An 18,530-nucleotide genomic window follows, 5' to 3' on the forward strand; every position below is an offset into this window, starting at 1 on the left:
AGAAAGCCCAGGAAACTTGGGGCTCTGGTTGATTTTGGTGCTGACAATTCCAGCTTGTTGGTCGATACCTCTGTTACAGCAGTCTTGCTTTTTCCACCAGTTCAATTCTGATACAATTGTAATGACTTTTGAGAACCTCTGGAGCTAAAACCAATACTCTAAACTCTCGGAAACCTCAGTTTCTCAACTTCCAAATTGTTTGAAGTCTTTGTTGTGGGATAGCTGCCACAATCATCTGAAGACTGCAGTAGCAAAAAGATAAATATTGCGTATCTGGTTTGGTGTCTCATTGCTGCTATTAAAAGTGCTTTGAGGACCAATGAAGTTAATGACAAACATTGGAAACAGTTCAAATTTTAATGAGGAAAAAGGGGTGATTAGTATGGGGTTTGGATCAGGAAAGCAGCTATCTGAGTACACTGAATGTCTCGGTTTTGTGTGGGCTGCAAGTAAGTGAGACGTGGCTGTACTTAATCAGTGTTTTTAGCACTACTAACTTTCAGGTGATGGAGAGTCATCCAGGTGAGGTCCTGCAAGAACTTCTCTTCTTTTTCTCCTAGGACTTTTAGTTATTCCTTTCTAAGGGAGAAAGACCAATTATCTCTTGTGTTGGGGCAACACGTGAAACAGTTCCTATGAAAGCTGAAGCCCTCTCGTATTGTAGCTGTGTCTCCTGTCCTGCAGAGGTTGGATTAAGCTGGAGTGGGCTCATTTTTCATGACTCGTTCATTTTTTGAGCTCTTCTGTCTAAAAGCTTAGTTAGAAAAAAAAAAAGAAAAAAAAAAAGAGAAAGCACAATGTTTCTTGCTTATGTCTTAACTATAGTTACCCACTGCTGAAGCTGCCGCTGCCTGGAACGGGACCTGTGGAGTACAGCACCCCCGTGAAGGATTACTCCCCACCCTCTCCAGACGCGGGTCTGCAGCAGGGGGACCTCGGCGAGCGTCCCGACTGGGTGAGTCCTGCGCTGCGGGTGGCTGAATGTGTGCGTGGGGTGAGATGAGATAGTTAAACACCCCTGCTGGGTTACATACGCTTTACCGTAATCAATGGGAAATATTTCTGGTGACATGTTGCTTTGTATAACTGCTAAGTTTAGGCTGTATTTGTCTTGTCTTAGTCTTACTGTATCAGAAAAAAAAATGGATACTAGGCATTTGGAAGAGTTAAAAGCTCTGAAATGCTGTTTAAGAGCCCATTTTCAAGGATAACTATATCTAAGGCAAGTAGTACACTTTTTAAAGCATTATTAGGTTTTAAATATGGGTTCTGCTATAACAGGCCCCAGTTTCCTAATGTCATATGAAGGCATGCTCCCTAGAACCACCGGACAAGCCTCCTGCTGACGCATACTGCTTTACATACCTGCCCTTGGCCACCTCTGAAGGGGGAGAATAGGATTTAGTCAGCCTTTACTGCTATAATTGTCTGTGGAGACGCTGCCAGTAATTATGATGGTGGTTTTAGTGTTGTCCGCCTCTCTCTGGGGGGATCTGGATTCTGGTTATCAACCACCTTATCCTTCAGTCACTAACTAGCTGTCAGAGTGGGAATGTCTGTCTGGCCTGGAGGTGGAAGACGGACTATCCAGCTCCTTGCAATTGTTTCTCCTTTGGCTTTGAAATGTTTCATCTAGCAGTTTTTTTTTTTTATTCTGATGATGTAGGTAGTCTAGGCTTTGCCTCAAAGATATAGGCTTTTTTCTTAAATTCGCAATCAAGAGTTTTTCATTTGAATTTGGACAGCCGAAGGCTGTATGTGGAGCTAGCTACTACAGTGCAGTCTAAGGAGTGTAGGGATGCTTGAAGAACCTGGTGAATTGAGTATAATCTAAAAGTGAGTTTTGGTGGAGTTTTGTTTGTTTTTTTCTTTTTTTTTTTTTTTTTAATTGACTGGTATGTATCATGCAGGTAAACTAGACTTACAACCTTATGTTAAGGGTAAGGAACTGACTTTTCTTTTGCATGAGCAAACTGGAACCCTGATGCTTTCCAAGAAGGCTGATATCCTGGTCTGGGAAATCAGGAAACAATTCTAAAATCATCCTTTGTAACCTGCACTGTTCTTTTTCATTCCAGGGTCTATCTTAAGTAGAAGTTACCCGTTGGCTTAATGCTTTTGATGCCTCCAGCTCTCTATTCTTTCCATACGTGCTCTTCTCACTGTGATCGAAATCACTTGCCGCCTTCTGCGCTCCCTGGTGCCACTGAGAGCTTTTTGTAGTATGCTGTTAACTCAGGCTGCTGCTGGCTGATTAAATCTTCCTTTCTGCTTTGTTGCCTAGTTCAGCTAACAGAGCACAAAAGTTCTGGCTGCCACGGCATGTCAGCGTGGAATCCCCAGAGCAGGGTCAGCAGCTTGGGCACAGAGACCAGGAAGATTTAAATGGCACATAGCAGAATCAGCACAGGTTGGGGGAACCGCAGTGTTGTGAGAGGCATCTGTGAGAGGCAGTGACTCCCCGCTCCTGCTTTTCATTCCAGTACCAAATTCACCAGGAGCTGGGAGCCTCTGCCTCACAAAGCAGCGCAATAGACTGATGCCAAAATGGTCAGTGGCATTTTGCCTCTTTGAGAAACAGACTCTTTTTGTTCTTGCTAGGTTAGCACTGTCATGTTTCACCTCTAATTTGGGAAAGGAAAATATAGTCTGGCAAACCCCTTCCTGAAAGGTTGCCAAGCTGTGGTCTAATTCTGCTAAGCAGCTTCCCACTCACCGTGTATTTTCATTCTCCCTCTGGTTTTCCCCGCAGTATGTCGGTGCTCCTGTGGCCTACATTCAGCAGATCTTTGTGAAAGCTACCGTCTCCCCATGGCAGAAGAACTTCCTTGCTGTCGATGTATTTCGTTCACCCCTCTCCCGCGTCTTCCAGCTAGTGGAGGAGATTAGAAACCATGCCCTGAGAGACAGGTAATTACTGTTTATTAAGGTTTGTGTAGAAGGCAAGCTGACCCACAGTTGTACACGCCCGTCGTAAGTCTAATTATTAGCTTTGAATTTGTAAGAGTCTCAAAATTAAAAGACAATGAGAGATCACTGCTAACAAGTGATATCGTATCCATCCTGTGCTTAGAGCAGTTTAGCTTTTCTGCTAGAGAACTTGCCTGTCCTCTAGTCACTGATAATTGTCGGGAACCTCCCAGAGAGAGTCCCAGGCAGAGGGGTCTGGAAGGGGCCTGTGAGGTTATACCTGTTACAGCAGATAGCAGTGTCATATAATCCCTCCGCAAGCATGCAGGCTTTGTAGTAAAGCAAGTTCATTTGACCCCACCATGCCTATTGTGAAGCTCTTCTAGAATTTCACATGGTCAGGAACCTTCTTCTGACTTTCCACTTTGGCTATATTTAGGACTAGTTTATACCTGCTTGTTTTTGTCCTGACACACTCTTTGTACAAAAATAGCTTTCCTCTGCTTCCGGATATTTATAGGGAGAGCTCATACTCCCCACCCCAAATCCTTGTTTGTTAAGCTAAACATGAAACTCTTGGCATTCTCTGGTAAGACGGCTCTGTATTCACTTTGTCATCTTGGTTGCTCCTCTTGGCACTGTTGTTTGTGTATCATTGCTGAACGTTGGAGATTAGAACTGTACACAATATTCTCAGGGAAGTCTCATTTGTGTGTTATTTTCCATGGAAATGCCTTTCCTGAAATATAGTGAGATTGCCCTTTTTCATGGCTAGTCACATCAATTTTACACCTTATAGAGTGATTGATTAACATCTCCATGTCCCTCTCTGTCATTTCCAGCTGATGAGATGCCATCTTATAGCAGAAACTCGTTAGTCCGCAAGTGCATGGTCTTGCACTTTGTACCGTTAATAGAAGGGTGATTGAATTTATTCCAGCCCTCACATCATCCATTTCAGATACTCTGTTCCTTTTCTGTATTAATGTTTCTTTAGTGTGTGTCATTGGCGGATGTCCCTATATCTTATTCCAAAGTTATAAATAACAATATATAATAATCCTGGTCCTCTGAACTGTCTGAGAAATTCTACTTTATTTTCAGCAATACCGGTGGTTCCCCTTTCAGCAGCCCCCTGATCATTTTCCTGTTAACCTAATTCTATACTACATCGCAATTTTTGTTCTAACTTCTGTCTTTCCTCTGCATTTTCTCCGTGGTGCTGCATCAAAATCTTTATTGGGGCCCAAGTAGATGAGATCTGCTGGGCATTCCCTATCCAAGAAGTCGGGCATTTTAAAGAAATGACTGTTCAGATTAGTTTGGCATATTTTCTCTTTTAAACCAAGAATACATTTCATACACGTTAACTTGCCTCTGTTTTTTTTTCTTAAAGTAAGTTTTCCTTCAGATTCTAAGTTTTTATCTAAGGACAGAAATGCTTTCCTATTTGTCTGTCTTTGTTCAGTGAGAATAATGATGCTGAGAAGAGGCCAAGTGTGGTGAAAAATGGTGAGATTAGAGCCTTTGATCATCTGCTAGCTTTTCAGCCAGGAGCTTTCTTCATTCTTTGTCCTCTGACTCACACGGGTAGGGAAGATTTACTGCTTGTTCATACTTCCTTGACAGCATCCTTCATTGCTTCATTTTTGAGAGTGTCCACTTTGCTACTCTACCTGATGATTTGTCCTTTTTTTTTTAAACCATTCCTTGCAAGCTAGCTGCCTGCTCTCTCTGGAGTAATTTTTTAGAAATGCCATTTATGCTGTTAAATATGTTGCTATTTCCTATCAACTCACAAAGCCTTGGCACTGACATTCTTTCAGTGTTTTCAGTTCATCTCTTCCTTTATCATATGTGTAACTTTAGATAATAATCGCTATGTAGTTGCCAATTCCAAGTTAGAAACAACTTGCTCCCCGGACCTGTGTTCTTCTCATTATCTCCCCTTGGTGTTGCCCTTGGTGAACAGTGATGCGGCATGGAAGCAAAATTAAACTTACATAGCCATCAGAGAAAAAAAAAAAAACCACACTTAAGCGCTTAGACCTAAACCTTGGGAGAGGGGCTCCCATTTTGATGATGGACTCAGATATTTCAGGAAATGTCTAACTTTGTCATAAATTCTGAAATTACCTCAAAAGGTAAGTGCTAACCAGGCCACTTTGCATCATTTATGAGCAGTCCTGGCTAACCGGGGAGGTCCCAGCTGACTGGAGCTTGGCAAATGTGACACCCATCCACAAGAAGTGCCGGAAGGAGGATCCAGGGAACTACAGGCTGGTCAGTCTGACCTCGGTGCCTGGGAAGGTCGTGGAACAGATCATCCTCAGTGCCATTACACGGCACGTGCGGGAGAACAGGGTGATCAGGCCCAGTCAGCATGGGTGTACAAAAGGCAGGTCATGGCTGACCAACCTGATCTCCTTCTGTGATAAGGTGACCCACTTAGTGGATGAGGGAAAAGCTGTGGATGTTATCTACTTGGATTTTAGCAAAGCTTTTGACACCGTTTCCCACAGCATTCTCCTGGAGAAAGTGGCTGCTCATGGCCTGGACAGGTGTACTCTTCGCTGGGTAAAAAACTGGCTGGATGGCCGTGCCCAGAGAGTGGTGGTAAATGGAGTTAAATCCAGTTGGTGTCAGGTCACAAGTAATGTCCCCCAGGGCTCGGTGCTGCGGCCAGTTCTCTTTAATATCTTTATCAATGATCTGGATGAGGGGATCAAATGCACCCTCAGTAAGTTCGCGGATGACACTAAGCTGGGTGGGCGTGTTGACCTGCTGGAGGGCAGGACGGCTCTGCAGAGGGATCTGGCCAGGCTGGACCGATGGGCTGATGCCAACGGTATGAGGTTCAACCAGGCCAAGTGCCGGGTCCTGCACCTGGGTCACACCAACCCCGTGCAGCGCTACAGGATTGGGGCAGATTGGCTGCAAAGCTGCCCGGCAGAAAATGACCTGGGGCTGTTGGCCGACAGCCGGCTGAATATGAGTGGGCCATGTGACCAGGGGGCCAAGAAGCCCATCTCGAGTGCTGTGTTCAGTTTTGGGCCCCTCACGACAAGAAGGACATTGAGGTGTTGGAGTGTGTCCAGAGAAGAGCTACAAAGCTGGTGAGGGGTCTGGAGGACAAGTCTTATGAGGATCAGCTGAGGGAACTGGGGGTGTTTATCCTGGAGAAGAGGAGGCTGAGAGGAGACCTTATCACCCTCTACAACTACCTGAAAGGAGGGGGTAGAGAGGTGGGGGCTGACCTTTTCTCCCTGGTGACAAGTGATAGGACAAGAGGAAATGGGTTCAAGTTATGTCAGACGAGGTGTAGATTGGATATCAGGAAACATTTTTTCACTGCAAGGGTTATCAAACATTGGAAGAGGCTGCCCAGGGAGGGAGTGAATTTGCCATCCCTGGGGGTGGTTAAAAAAAGGGTAGATGTGGTGATTAGGGACATGTTTTAGAGGTGGTTTTGTCCGGCTAGGTTAATGGTTGGACTTGATGATCTTAAAGGTCCCTTCCAACCTTAGTGATTCTATGATTCTATTCTAAAAGCCATTATGAAGTTCCTTGTTGTCAGTTGCTTTTGTCAGTGTCCAAGTTAAGTACAGCTGGTTTTCTTATGTGAAAAAAAGTCATTCTTTTGTACTAAAATACAGAAGGAACTGAAGATATATTGACAACTGGATAGGAAACACAAGGTGATTATATTTCCCTCAGCTGTAAGCTTGCTGAAACTTTGAGCAGTCGTCATTTGTAAAAAGTCGGAAGTGAACTGAAATTTGTAGTTTGCTCCAGTTCATATTTTTTGGTATCACTCTGCATCCGCAACATACTGGTAGGGACGTTGGTTGTGTGCATTTGCTTCACGAATGAGAATGTACTTATGCTTGTCCGCAGTATAAACTGTTAACCACTGTTACGTTTCAGCATTAGCTAAAGCTGAAATACAAAATAACAGTCGTCTGACTCTTCCTGGAGCTATTATCGGAGGCATCACTGCATCAGTTCCTTTAGATTATCTTTTGGAAAGCTTCTGTTCCTCTAAACACAGTATTTTCTAGTATTTTCTTTAGATAGGTGGGACTTTTCTAGGTACCCTGCCATATAGGGAGAGGATATAAAATTCTGGAGGGAGTGTTCACAAAGACGTAACTCAAATCATCATCTCTTGGTTCCCATATTTGCTCTTTGCAGTCATTATTGAAAAAATGCTCCTATAGAGAAGGCATTTTACAATAGGACCCGAACTGATTTGTCTTCTGGAGCCACCTTCTCTGTAACCTGCAAGACTGGAGCCAGGGAAGACTGGTCTCTTGTATCTTAACTTCGCCTTTTTAAATACACCCTTCCTGTACAAATCCCACCAGTTGCCCGTATCACGTTGAGGGAAGCCTTCTCTTTTGGATCGGCAGCTCTTCCTTGTCTAGCCAAATTGAGTGCTGACAGGTTTTGTCACTAAACCTTCGCAGTCACATCCTACTGTGAGCTTGAATACTAGTTGATAAGGATTATGTAATTGTGTTAAAATGAAGTTTGGGAGCAAACACAAGTTCCGTTTCATACCAGTTACACCTCTATTGATTTCTGAACCTGTAAGGCTTTGTCTTTTCCATACAATGCAGAGGAATTCTGAAAATATTTTGCACAGTTGCCAATATTGAATCCTTTGTATGTTTTAGAGCACTCTGTACACATTAAATAATCCTCCTCAGGAAGGCTAATAAAGATTTCTGTAGAATGCCCCATTGCATATGTGGAAAGAAGTATGCAGAAGAGTTTAAGGTCTTTGAAGAATTCCAGGGAGACAGTTTCTCTACGGACTGGAGGTATCTTAAATGTGGAACTGAAAATTGTGGCACCTGGGCTGGGTGAAGAGTGAAAGCTGTATGGCCAGACACTACGCAGAGAAATGATAAGGGGGTTCTGGAGTCTGTACAGGTGTTACAGTGAGATCCCGGTCTATGGCCCGAGGCTGTTGATCCTTAGTTATTAAGAACAAGAGCAGTGACATGGTGGTGCAGGTCTTTGGGGTGTTCATCTCAGCAGCTTTGCCTTTTGTCTGTGAGAGCTGCAACATACACAGCAGTGTCAAACCTTTGTTTGCCTTTCAGTTCTGGTGTCAAAAGCTTGGAGGAAGTTTGCCTTCAGGTAACAGATCTTCTGCCTGGCCTCAAGAAGCTGCGGAATCTGCTCCCCGAACACGGCTGTCTGTTACTGTCTCCAGGGAACTTCTGGCAGAATGACCGAGAGCGATTCAATGCTGACCCAGATATCATCAAAACCATCCACCAGCATGAACCAAAGACATTACAGACATCAGCTACTCTCAAAGGTAAGAGGCTGAAGCGCCAAAGAAGCTGTGAGAAATGCTTACAGCTTGCATCACTCTTTTGTCCTCAGTATCTCCAACATCTAGATTGCCAATATTAGCAAATTGGGTGGCATTTTGTTACTCGCAGCATCTGAAACGAAGCTACCAAATATATGTCATCTCTCATTTCATATCTGTATTTCAACTCAGGTCTGTTTTTGTGGAAAGTGAATAATTCCACTCAGTCAGACTCCTTTCTATAGCTGTAAAAATAGAAGGTAATGTGTCCCAGTCTTTTTGTTCCTCTTACTCTATGTACGCGCTAACCTATCTTTCCCCTCATGCTATTGTCTGTCTTACTCAAAGACTGTCTCATTGTCACAGATAAATGAACATTCACCCTGCTCCCTCTTGTGCGTTCACTGATTGTTTCTTGCTGATACCCTGAGTTGACACTGGACATCATAAAAGTGTTTTTCTCTCTTAATTAAAAAATCCACCTCTGACCATGGCTGGGATCGGATTGTTTAGTGTTTCCATAAGGTCAGAGGAAATGCTGTTCCTTTGTTTTTAAAGAAACTTTGTAGGTGTCAGGAAGCCGTGTCTGAAAAGGGGGTTTGTAACCCTAAAGTAAGTTTGTTTTGAAGGTTATTTTTTGAGCATCCAGAATGTGTGCACGCTGTGGTTTGGGCCACACGGACTCTCTCTTTGAGCACTCATTTGCAAACAAGATAGAGGTCCACAATATCCTGAGAATTCCTGAGAACAGTGGTAGTGTTCATCATGATGCATAATTTTTTTAAGTCTGCCTTTTAGCAGACAAGATTAACAGAAGAGAAGTTAAATAGTCCTTTGCAATGCAAAGTCTTCCTGGACCCTCTGGTTCAAATCACACACCAACATGCACAGAAACAGGTGTCCAAGGATTTCTTTGGCTACATCCTTAAAGATAATCCCTGTCTCCTGTGTTGAAGGACAAATTGGGTGCTCATTTGATGTGCCTATAACATTAACACAGGGAGCATGGGGAGCAAACAGGAGGAATTAGAGATGTGTGCAGATGGAGGGCTTGCAACCTCCTCCAGCTCACAGAGATGGCGTGGGGTAGCTCGCAATACTGGAGCGCTGCTGTGGGCAGCCATGGGCTCTTCAGAAGGACAGACCTGGAGGGTGAGGAGTTGTCCTTTGTGTGAGAGAGCAGCGGCAACGCGTGGAGCTTTGCTTAGGAAGGGGTGATGAGCTAGTTGAGAGCTTATGGGTTAGGATTAGAGGGCAGACTTTGCCCGCTACAGGCTGCCTAGTCAGGAAAGAAGAAGATGAGGACAGACAACTTTGCCCCAGGGAGGTTTTTCTTGTGTTTAAAGGGAATTTCCCATGTTTTAATTTGTGCCCGTTGCCTCTTGTCCTGTCACTGGGCACCACGGAGAAGAAACACTGCATCTTCTTTACTCCCCTGCATCAGGTATTTATAGACATTGATAATGTCTCACCAGAGCACTGAGAAAGTGCTTCCTATAAGAACAGTAGTTCTCATTCAGCAGTCTTCACAATGAACGCATCTTTTTTATTTTGTTGTTAATCCTAATGTTTTGTTCATGCTGTGTTTTTGCAGATCTGTTGTTTGGACTCCCTGGGAAGTACAGCGGGGTAAATCTCTATAATAGGAAGCGCGTGGTATCGTACACCGTCACACTGGGTCTCCAGCGATATGATTCCAGGTAAGGAGCTTTAGCTGTGATATTTCTATGTTAGGGATCCTTTCTTCAATTCTTGGCAAGTTTGGTGTTTTCTCTGCTCTGATTATGGTTATGTTTTTCTTTAATCTCCATTTTCTTGTGGTTTAGAGTATTTTAGATCTTCTGAACATGGAACAAACAGGGTGCTGTTTTTTGGGAGAAAACTTCCAGTGTTTTAAGGAAATAAAATACTATCAGTTCTCAGTTTCTCTTTAAAAAGTATCTATAATATCCAAAGCTGCCAATGGGAGTTCCGCTGATGATGGCTTCATTTGCACACAGAGCTGTCATTGTTACAGCCAAAACCCAGTAGGTCTGTTTTGACCCAGTTCTTGGTACAGAGAGTGGTTTGCTTTCCAGTAAGCACTAATTCACCTGGTACCAACTGTGAAACCCCTTTGGCAGTGTTGGCAAAGCTGGCTGGAATCGCGTGGATCTGAGGACTAAATGCTCTGCTCGGTGCTGCACAGAATTCCCTAAGGAATGCCTGAGATGGAATTGGCAGCACAGTAGTTGAAACTTGCTCTGCTGCCGCCCGTGCAAGAACCCTTCACCCTCAAGGACTGTCATGTAGCACCTTTCATAAGCTGTACTTATGTAAAATTCAGGCAATGTTTGAAACTACGGCGTGTTCTGTTCCCCAGGGCCAAGATTTTGGATGATGAGCCTTTGCTTTAAATAGTTTTGCTGAGTCTTCACAGTTATCTTTGAAACTGCGTAGAAATCAAGGGCTGTAAGATTGCCACAGTACAGATGTGACAAATGTAATTTGGGCCACAGTGAAACAGACTTAGCAGTCAGGCCTAGAGAGAGCTGTGCTTTCTAAGTCTGTGTGAGCCTGACGAGCTTCTTCCTACTTGTTCTGTACCCGCTGAGCTCCTCCTCGGAATTGTGTGCTGGTTGTTGGGTATGGTGACGTCCTCCTGCTTGCTTTTCATCTCAGGTTCCTCGGCAGCCTCCGCTCTCGCCTCAAGCTGCTGCATCCCAGCCCTAACTGCACGCTGCGAGAGGAGAACATCGTTCATGTCCACTTCAAGGAAGAGATTGGCATTGCTGAGCTGATACCCCTCGTCACCACCTACATTATACTCTTCGCTTACATCTACTTCTCCACACGTAGGTTTGTGGGGTGGAGAGACTTGATGGGAGAGCAAGCTGATAAGCCACCTATACACTTGCCAGCTGAATATATGTAAGGGATCAGAGGTGCGGTGCCCTTTTCCTGGTTGCAGATAAGAGAGACTATTGTCCGTAGCACTGCAGTTCCCTCCTGTTTCAGAAAGGTTGTGTTGAAATTTTACCCTGAACAGTCATGTAGAGAATTAGTAGTCCTGTTTTTCTGATTACTGCTCATATGTCCCTCTTAGCCAGGGTGGCGTTACTCCTTGTGATGTCTTCTGAGGTGTTTTCTGTCTTAGGCAGCTTTAAATGCTATAGTAATGACATTTTTTCTAGTGTAGAAAGATTAACTCATTGTCTGATAGATCAAATACATGTTCTGAGCTGGAGGTTTTAGACCTTACTAGCCAAATGTAAGTTCCTTTTTTCATGCCTCAACTGTGCTGTACTGGAACTAGCGTGAGCTCAAGCCATGCATTATCCTCTGTCCCACCCTTGTTACGGTACCTCTTATATACTGGGAGGGTCTGGGAGCTGCATTTGAGACACTGAGACTGAACTGCCATTACTTTTGGGTTGCAGGGTATTGAACTAACTGCTGAAATAAGTCAGGATGAAGATCCCTTCTTGTTTTTTTTTTATCAATATCTCGTTTTCTTTTGCTTGGTAACTGAGACTTTGCATTCTGTTTTTCAGGGAAGATCGACATGGTGAAATCGAAATGGGGCCTGGCACTGGCAGCGGTGGTGACGGTGCTCAGCTCTCTTCTCATGTCTGTTGGGCTGTGCACGCTATTTGGTTTGACACCTACTCTTAATGGAGGGTATGTTTCCAGAACCAAAACTCTTCGTAAAGAGGGGTTGAAAATAAAGATGGAGTTGAAATCCTTTGAAAACAGATGTTAAACGCCTAGTCTGTAAGATCTAGTATTTTTCAAACAAGCTTACGTGATATTATTTTACACGCTGCTGTGTGAAATTGTGATCACATCTCCTCCTGGGCTGATGAAGGGTTGTGTGTTCCTCTGCTGGCCAGCAAATGGAATGAACTGCATCCCAGTCTTCCTGGAGATGCCTTATTGCTTAGCAGTTGGCTCTTTCTGCCTAAAGCAGAAGGAATCGTTGGGACAACGTCTTATTTATAACTTGATTTCCTGGCAGCTAAGTAGGCTCTCACATACCTTCCTCCTGCAGTGACTTGTCGTAGCATCCAAAAGGGCTTGTTACCTTTTCACTGGCTGACGGAGGTTCATTACATTTTACACAGAAAAATCTTTAAAGGTGGCAGAACTGACCTGCGGTATTGGTGCCCTGGAAGATTGCCTGGGTGACTTTCCACCAACCACTGATAGTTGTCGGCTCTTCTTTTAACTGGAGCTCCTGTGCCTGTTAGTTAGTGTTTGGGACTTCTGCTGTGGTTGCTACCATGCGTTATATTTGCATCAAGCTGAAAACCCTTGAGAAAGCTCTAACTGGCACCTCACCTACCCGAGTTCTACACACTGTTCATTTCTCATTAATTGCAGTTCGGTTCAGAATCTTTCTTTTGATTTTTCAGTTCCCTTTTCTAAGTAGTTAAAGAAATGTCCATCTTTTTTTTTTCCCATCTCCTCCTCACAGCTGTGCGCTGCAGGAGCAATGAAAAGTAAGTCTCACCCTTGAGGGAAACTCCTCAAATAGATAGTTTACCAGGAGCCACACCTAGATGGAGGAATTCCTCTCCTAGAAGCTTGAAAGAGCTGTGAATAATTGACTTCAGAAACGGAAATATTTGTTGTTTCTGTTTTTACTGCTCTGGTGCCTAATTATGGATCAAGACCACATTATCCCGTGAGCTGTTTAAACAAAACAGATAGGATTCACTGGGAATTTATTTTTTAATGCAAGAAGAAAGGCAATTTTTGGATGCAGATCCATGGGGGAAATCCAAGGAAACAGTTTTGGTTAGTGCAATGTCCGAGGCCTTTGCATACTATCACCGTTACTGTTGTCACACAGAAGGGCTAAACTAATCTAGTTATTCCTCCTACAGGGTAGAAAGAGTTAATTCAGTCCTTTTTTTGCTGGAAGACTATTTTTAGAATTTTTTTTTTGAAACTTAATTCTTGCAGTATTTTATAAGTGATGTCTAATTAGATGGAAGACCGTTGGATTCTGTGATGATAGGCTCCGATGACGTTGAGGTTTTTTTTACTTTTGGTGAATGACCTTTTCCTGATTCCCCAGGGTCTGGTGGAACACTTTCCCTGTGGTTGCCTGATGCCTGCGTGGGGACAGAGTGTTCTTGGTGTGTTAGATACCAGTGGCAACGTGCTAGGAGTTGGCCAGCTTAGGGTTAAACTTTGATCTGACTTTCAGCCTTTTTTCTCCGTTTTGTTTACAGCAGAGCCTTCCAGATGTGGGTGTGCTGGTTTTTAATGGTACCTGTATTTATGATAAGCCTTTTTCCTTCACTGTTTTTCGTAAGGTATTAAAATATAGCTTGTTGCTTAGAGATCAGTGTTTGCTTTCTACAGCTATGCTGTATAAACTGGACCTTAGTCATTATCAATCATCTTTTAGAATGAAGTAAAGTAAGTATAGGTGAGGTAGATATCAATCTTATTTTAGGGGAAAAAAAACCCAAGTGGAGATAGGTGATGTGTTCTATGCAGGATTTAAGAAAGAATAAACAGTGAAGTTGAGGAGAATGCCTGGAGTTCACTGGATGTGGGATTCCTGCAAGCTGGTGGACTGGGAGAGTCTCTAGATGAGTCCGGAGCACAAGCCACGAACCCACAAGCTGGCATCTCAGCTAGGTTAGAGGAATCACAATTGGAAATGATGAACTACTTCTCCTTATTGCCTCTAAAAAAAGGCCTAAACCAACTAGCGCAAACATTTGCATTTTAGATAAGAAAAGCTGGTGTGATAAATTCTTCCATCCTCTAAACACCTTGGATAAACCAGAGGTTGTGTCTGTTCACAAGTGGATATGGAGTCAGAGAAGTTTCTTTATGAGTTAACAGTAGTGTTTCTGCTGACTCTCTGGGGTGCTGGATCATGCTATGATGCAGCACCTTCTGGCATCAACGCGATAAGTGAAGTATAAATGTTTCAGTAGATGGGCACGATATGGCATCTCCCCTTGTTCTTCCTCTTGGAAGCTCTTTCTCAGTGCTTGGCACTGTATGGCGGAAAATATAATGAGGATCTCTTGCCACCTGCTTCACTCTGAGTGGAGACAAATGACCTTAGGTTTTGGAGTTGCAGGGCGTGAACAGCTTGCGTTTGTCCCGTACAAAGTCGCATTACTCTTCAAGAAAACCTAATGTCTCATTGCTTTTAAACTGCTGGTCATTTAACGTGAAAACTGCTGACTCTTCAAGGACTACTGAAACTTATAACCTGGGACTATTAGTTGATTATCTTCTGCAGTGGAAGCTATGGTTTAAGTAGGACATAGATGATGAGAGACTTAGGAATTTTCTTCTTTGTATTTGTACTGCCTTCTTGAAGGCTTACTGCAGCTTATCTGGAAATGGTGCCAGACCCCCTGCGTATCTTGCAGGACTGTGCGTAAGGACAGGGCTCTGCAAGAGCGTACCCTTGCACGTAACATGCTCTGCAGGAGGGTGCTGTGCTGTGAAGGGCAGCAGAGCTTTCCCTCATGTTTGTTGCGTTCTATTTATTTAGAGATTTCCGTCCCTGAGGATTACAAAGAGCTTTTTCTCACATCTGTCTCCTGTCCTAAAGTTCTGCTCAGAGGAGAGACACAGGTTATGAACTGAAAATGTTTTAGATACAGGCAGGACTGAGATGTGCTTTCCAGATTTTGGATTCTTTGACATTAACAGGAAGTTTCCCATGAGAGGCTTATATATATATTTGTATTTTTTCCCCTCAGTACGGAAATTCACTGTCTGTGTGGCTTTTGGACAGGAGGTGAAGGGACCAACATGTTGCACAATTGTTAGAGCTAAAATTTGCTTAGGATACTTTGAGATGGGCGCGTGGAGTTTGTTTTTTTTTGTTTGTGGGGTTTTTTTTGTAATCTTGCTTTCAGTGGAGCTCTTGCTGTTTCAGCTTGCCGTTTGTTCAAGGAATCAATTGGAATGAAATAGCTGAGTTAGCAGTGGTTCCAGATGGGTGTTTTTCCCCAGCTGAGCTTGTAAGGTACAGGCTGCTGACAGCTATATGTGTGCAAATGTTGTTGAAGCCCACGTCAGATGGCCATAGGCAATTGAAAGGAACGTTTGGGAAGATGGTCCTTGGGGGCTTATGGCAGGCAGTGGCAGAAAGCAGGAGGTGTTCTTCTGAAACCCTGTTGTTTACCTGTCCTGGCTGTTAGTGATTTGCCAAGGGGTGTGTGCGCCTGCACGCACGCACGTTCTCTTTTTGGATCCGTACATACCGGCACAGCACAAATCCATTACCCTCCACAATGAAAACTTTAGTATTTTTGCTTAAGTTTAGCTGGAGGGAAATGAAGAGATTTACTATCTACCACATTGTGGCACGGAACAGGAACTTCTCTCTGATCTGGACTGCAAGTAGTTCAAAGGAGGAAAAAAAATCAGGGGTGAGAAGAAGAGTTGAATAGTCATGGTGGTTACCTTGGGTAGTCTTACTCTTCTGTGTGTGTATATTCTGAAGGGCAAATCCATTTCAGTGTGTTTTCTTGACTGCCATGCTCTTCACTTGAGAATTTTTTTTAAAAGTTTTGTTTAATGTAATGCTTAGCTGTGATTTATCAGGATTTTCACTGTTGATGGTGGGACGTGTTCCCTACTCCATTCCTGTAATGTGTTCTCGCTGACTAATTATTACTGAATCTATTGCATTCTTGTTCGAAGTCAGTCTTTTTGATTTGCACTTCTTTGTACTAGATGCTGGAGAGACTCTTTGAGGGGCACTGTCCCAACCCTGGGAAGCATTAAGACTAGTTTAGTGGTGGCCTATAATGGCTATTTTCCAGAAAATCATGCAGCCTTGCAAAAATGTTAGTATCTGTCCAAAGCAGATGAAATACAGAACGCTTACCTCATCATAGAGTAATAGAGAAGGGCTTTGGCTGAGAGCACTGGATAGTGTTTCCTGGCCGTGACACTAGGACGTGTGTTTGCTGCTTAACTTGCATTTTTCCCTTCTTTTTCACCAAGGTTTTCATTCTCAGTTGTGGTTCTGTTTCCTCTAGAGAGATATTTCCATACTTGGTTGTAGTCATTGGCCTGGAGAACGTGTTGGTCCTCACCAAGTCAGTTGTCTCTACGCCCGTTGACCTGGAAGTGAAGCTACGCATTGCCCAAGGTATGCAGCCTGCTCTGGAAAAATGTCCAGAGAGAGAAAATTAGGGTAACCCAAGGACTGGGAGATGGGGAATGATGTTAATTCTGGTCTGCGAAGGAAACAAGGACTGAATGTGTTGAATGTGAATTGAGAATTGTATTCTATTAGTCGTTTTGTACTGGTTTTGATAATTCCAAGAACTAATATAAGCCTGTAATTGTGGGCACTGCTTTTTAAGATTGTGGTCTGAAGCATTGGCTAAACAAGTTTAAAAATTTATTAGTAAGTGAGAGCTGTATCTCCTGTTATAGATATTTAGCACCTTGTTCTCTCATGTCATGAATCTCATAAATGCAGTCCACAGGTCATAGGAAGTTCTGCTGAGTCTGTGACAAAATTATCTTCTCTATTATAGATACACTCTGTACCTGCATAAGAGTTTGAGTATGCTCAAACCATGGTTAAATCTAGTTTACAAGCTTAAAAAATATTTCTAGACATCAGGGAAGAGGGGTTCTGGAGTGATGCCCAGAAGAATCTACCTAGTTTTAAAAATACAAGTGTTTTGTATGCTAGATTGAAAGCAGGACTCAAAAATTCAATGGTCCTTTACACTTCTGAATCCCTGTATTGCCCTGTGCAGTGCCCTCCAACTGCTTAAATCAGGAGAGTTTTGTGAGCTGAGAGAGTCATCCTCAGCTCCCGTTTTAGTTAATGATAATCCCACTAATAAAGACATTGGGAGTCTACAGTCCAATTCTTTGACTTAGATATTCAAAATAGGTCAGATGGATTTTAGCCTGAATGTGCCTTTTTTGCCTGTTGTCTGTAGACACCTAATTTTAAAGAAGGGAAATCCAGTTCGGTTTTACCATGCTCATGTCAGTCCGCTAGTGACCAGTCTCCTTTTATCTGTCTTTACCTGTTCTATCTCCAGGCTTGAGCAATGAGAGCTGGTCGATCATGAAGAACATGGCGACAGAGCTTGGGATCATCTTGATCGGGTATTTCACCCTTGTCCCGGCCATCCAGGTGAGTATGGCTGAAAAAAAAGGAATGCAGTGGGCAGTATTCTGCTCCCCTCTCTGGCTCATTGGATTAAGTCTGTTAGTGGGAAATACCTACATCTATACAAAGTGGATCCCTCCAGGAGCTAGTCTTCTGTCCAGCAGCTGCCCCTGGCTCCCCAGTGTCCCCCATCGGCATCTTTTGAGTAGCTGGGCTTAGACATTCAGTTCACCCAGTAGTTGGCCCTGGATCCTTGCTCTCCCCAGTTGCCTCACACAAATACATGTGTGCAAGTGGGTCTCTCAGTCATCCCACAGTCCCTCCGGCAGTTGTCTGGAGCCCCTGGTCCATCTGGTAACCTGCTCCTCCAGCTCTCTCGCTCAGGGACACACACACGCCTGGGTCCCCAGCCTCTCACCCTGCTCCTCAGCTGCCTGGCTCAGTACTCGCTAGTGATCACACACTGATACGCACACTCTGGCATGTTCCAGTTGCTGGTGACCCAGACATGTGGGCTCCTGTGCCCCATGGTCCCCGTTCCAGTTGCTGGTGCTTAGACCCTGCTTGTTCCAGTTGCCGGCTCCACAGACACACGGACTCCTACGGGACACATGGGTTTGGAGAGCCTCTCTCATTGACTTACCATGATGGCTGTCACCCCTGGACCGTGGAGCTGATCACTTTGCTGCACAACCCTGGGAGGAACCAGAGCAGGGGCTCATTTCCCTCCCAACCGTCCGTCTGTGCTCCTCGTGTTTGTGGAAATGAGCTTCCTAGCACAGAACTTAGCACTGCCCAGTGCCTTTGCTGTGGGCATGCCTTTATTGCCACTTAAAAGGGCCTTTTTGTGAGCTGGCTAATCCACTTCACAAGTGGATGGAAGAAAAAAAACCTCCCGAGTGCAGAATATCTGCTCTGAGAATTAGGGTGGACAGTCTTTTTAAGTCTCTTTCACCAGACTGATGAATCTGTAGGTTTTTACAAGCACAGATATCACTGCCTCTGTTTCATGGATGGGTAAACTGAAAGCTCGAAGTAGAATGATCTGTCAGGGGTCCCGCTGTTGGGTCTGTGTAGCACTGAAAATAGCGTCTTCTGCCTCGCGGTGTGTTACTTTCTCTGCTGCACAGTCTCCTTTTCAGGACTGTGCTTGCTGAGTTGTCTTGGGAAGCTGACACC

The 18,530-nt window shown here is 44.0% G+C and overlaps 1 protein-coding gene across 1 annotated transcript in view; it reads left to right on the forward strand.

Annotated features, from left to right (window-relative positions):
* The window catches only part of SCAP (SREBF chaperone), a 38,952-nt gene that overhangs the window by 14,019 nt on the left and 6,403 nt on the right, over positions 1–18,530 (forward strand). Inside the window, exons 2-9 of the mRNA XM_009885687.1 lie at positions 826–955; positions 2,753–2,910; positions 8,022–8,242; positions 9,834–9,939; positions 10,901–11,073; positions 11,773–11,899; positions 16,252–16,364; positions 17,281–17,375. Coding sequence (XP_009883989.1) covers positions 826–955; positions 2,753–2,910; positions 8,022–8,242; positions 9,834–9,939; positions 10,901–11,073; positions 11,773–11,899; positions 16,252–16,364; positions 17,281–17,375 — 1,123 coding nt within the window. The remainder of the gene's footprint in view (positions 1–825; positions 956–2,752; positions 2,911–8,021; positions 8,243–9,833; positions 9,940–10,900; positions 11,074–11,772; positions 11,900–16,251; positions 16,365–17,280; positions 17,376–18,530) is intronic.

The sequence above is a fragment of the Charadrius vociferus genome, unplaced genomic scaffold, assembly GCF_000708025.1.
Source record: "Charadrius vociferus isolate BGI_N301 unplaced genomic scaffold, ASM70802v2 scaffold825, whole genome shotgun sequence".
Taxonomy (NCBI): domain Eukaryota; kingdom Metazoa; phylum Chordata; class Aves; order Charadriiformes; family Charadriidae; genus Charadrius; species Charadrius vociferus.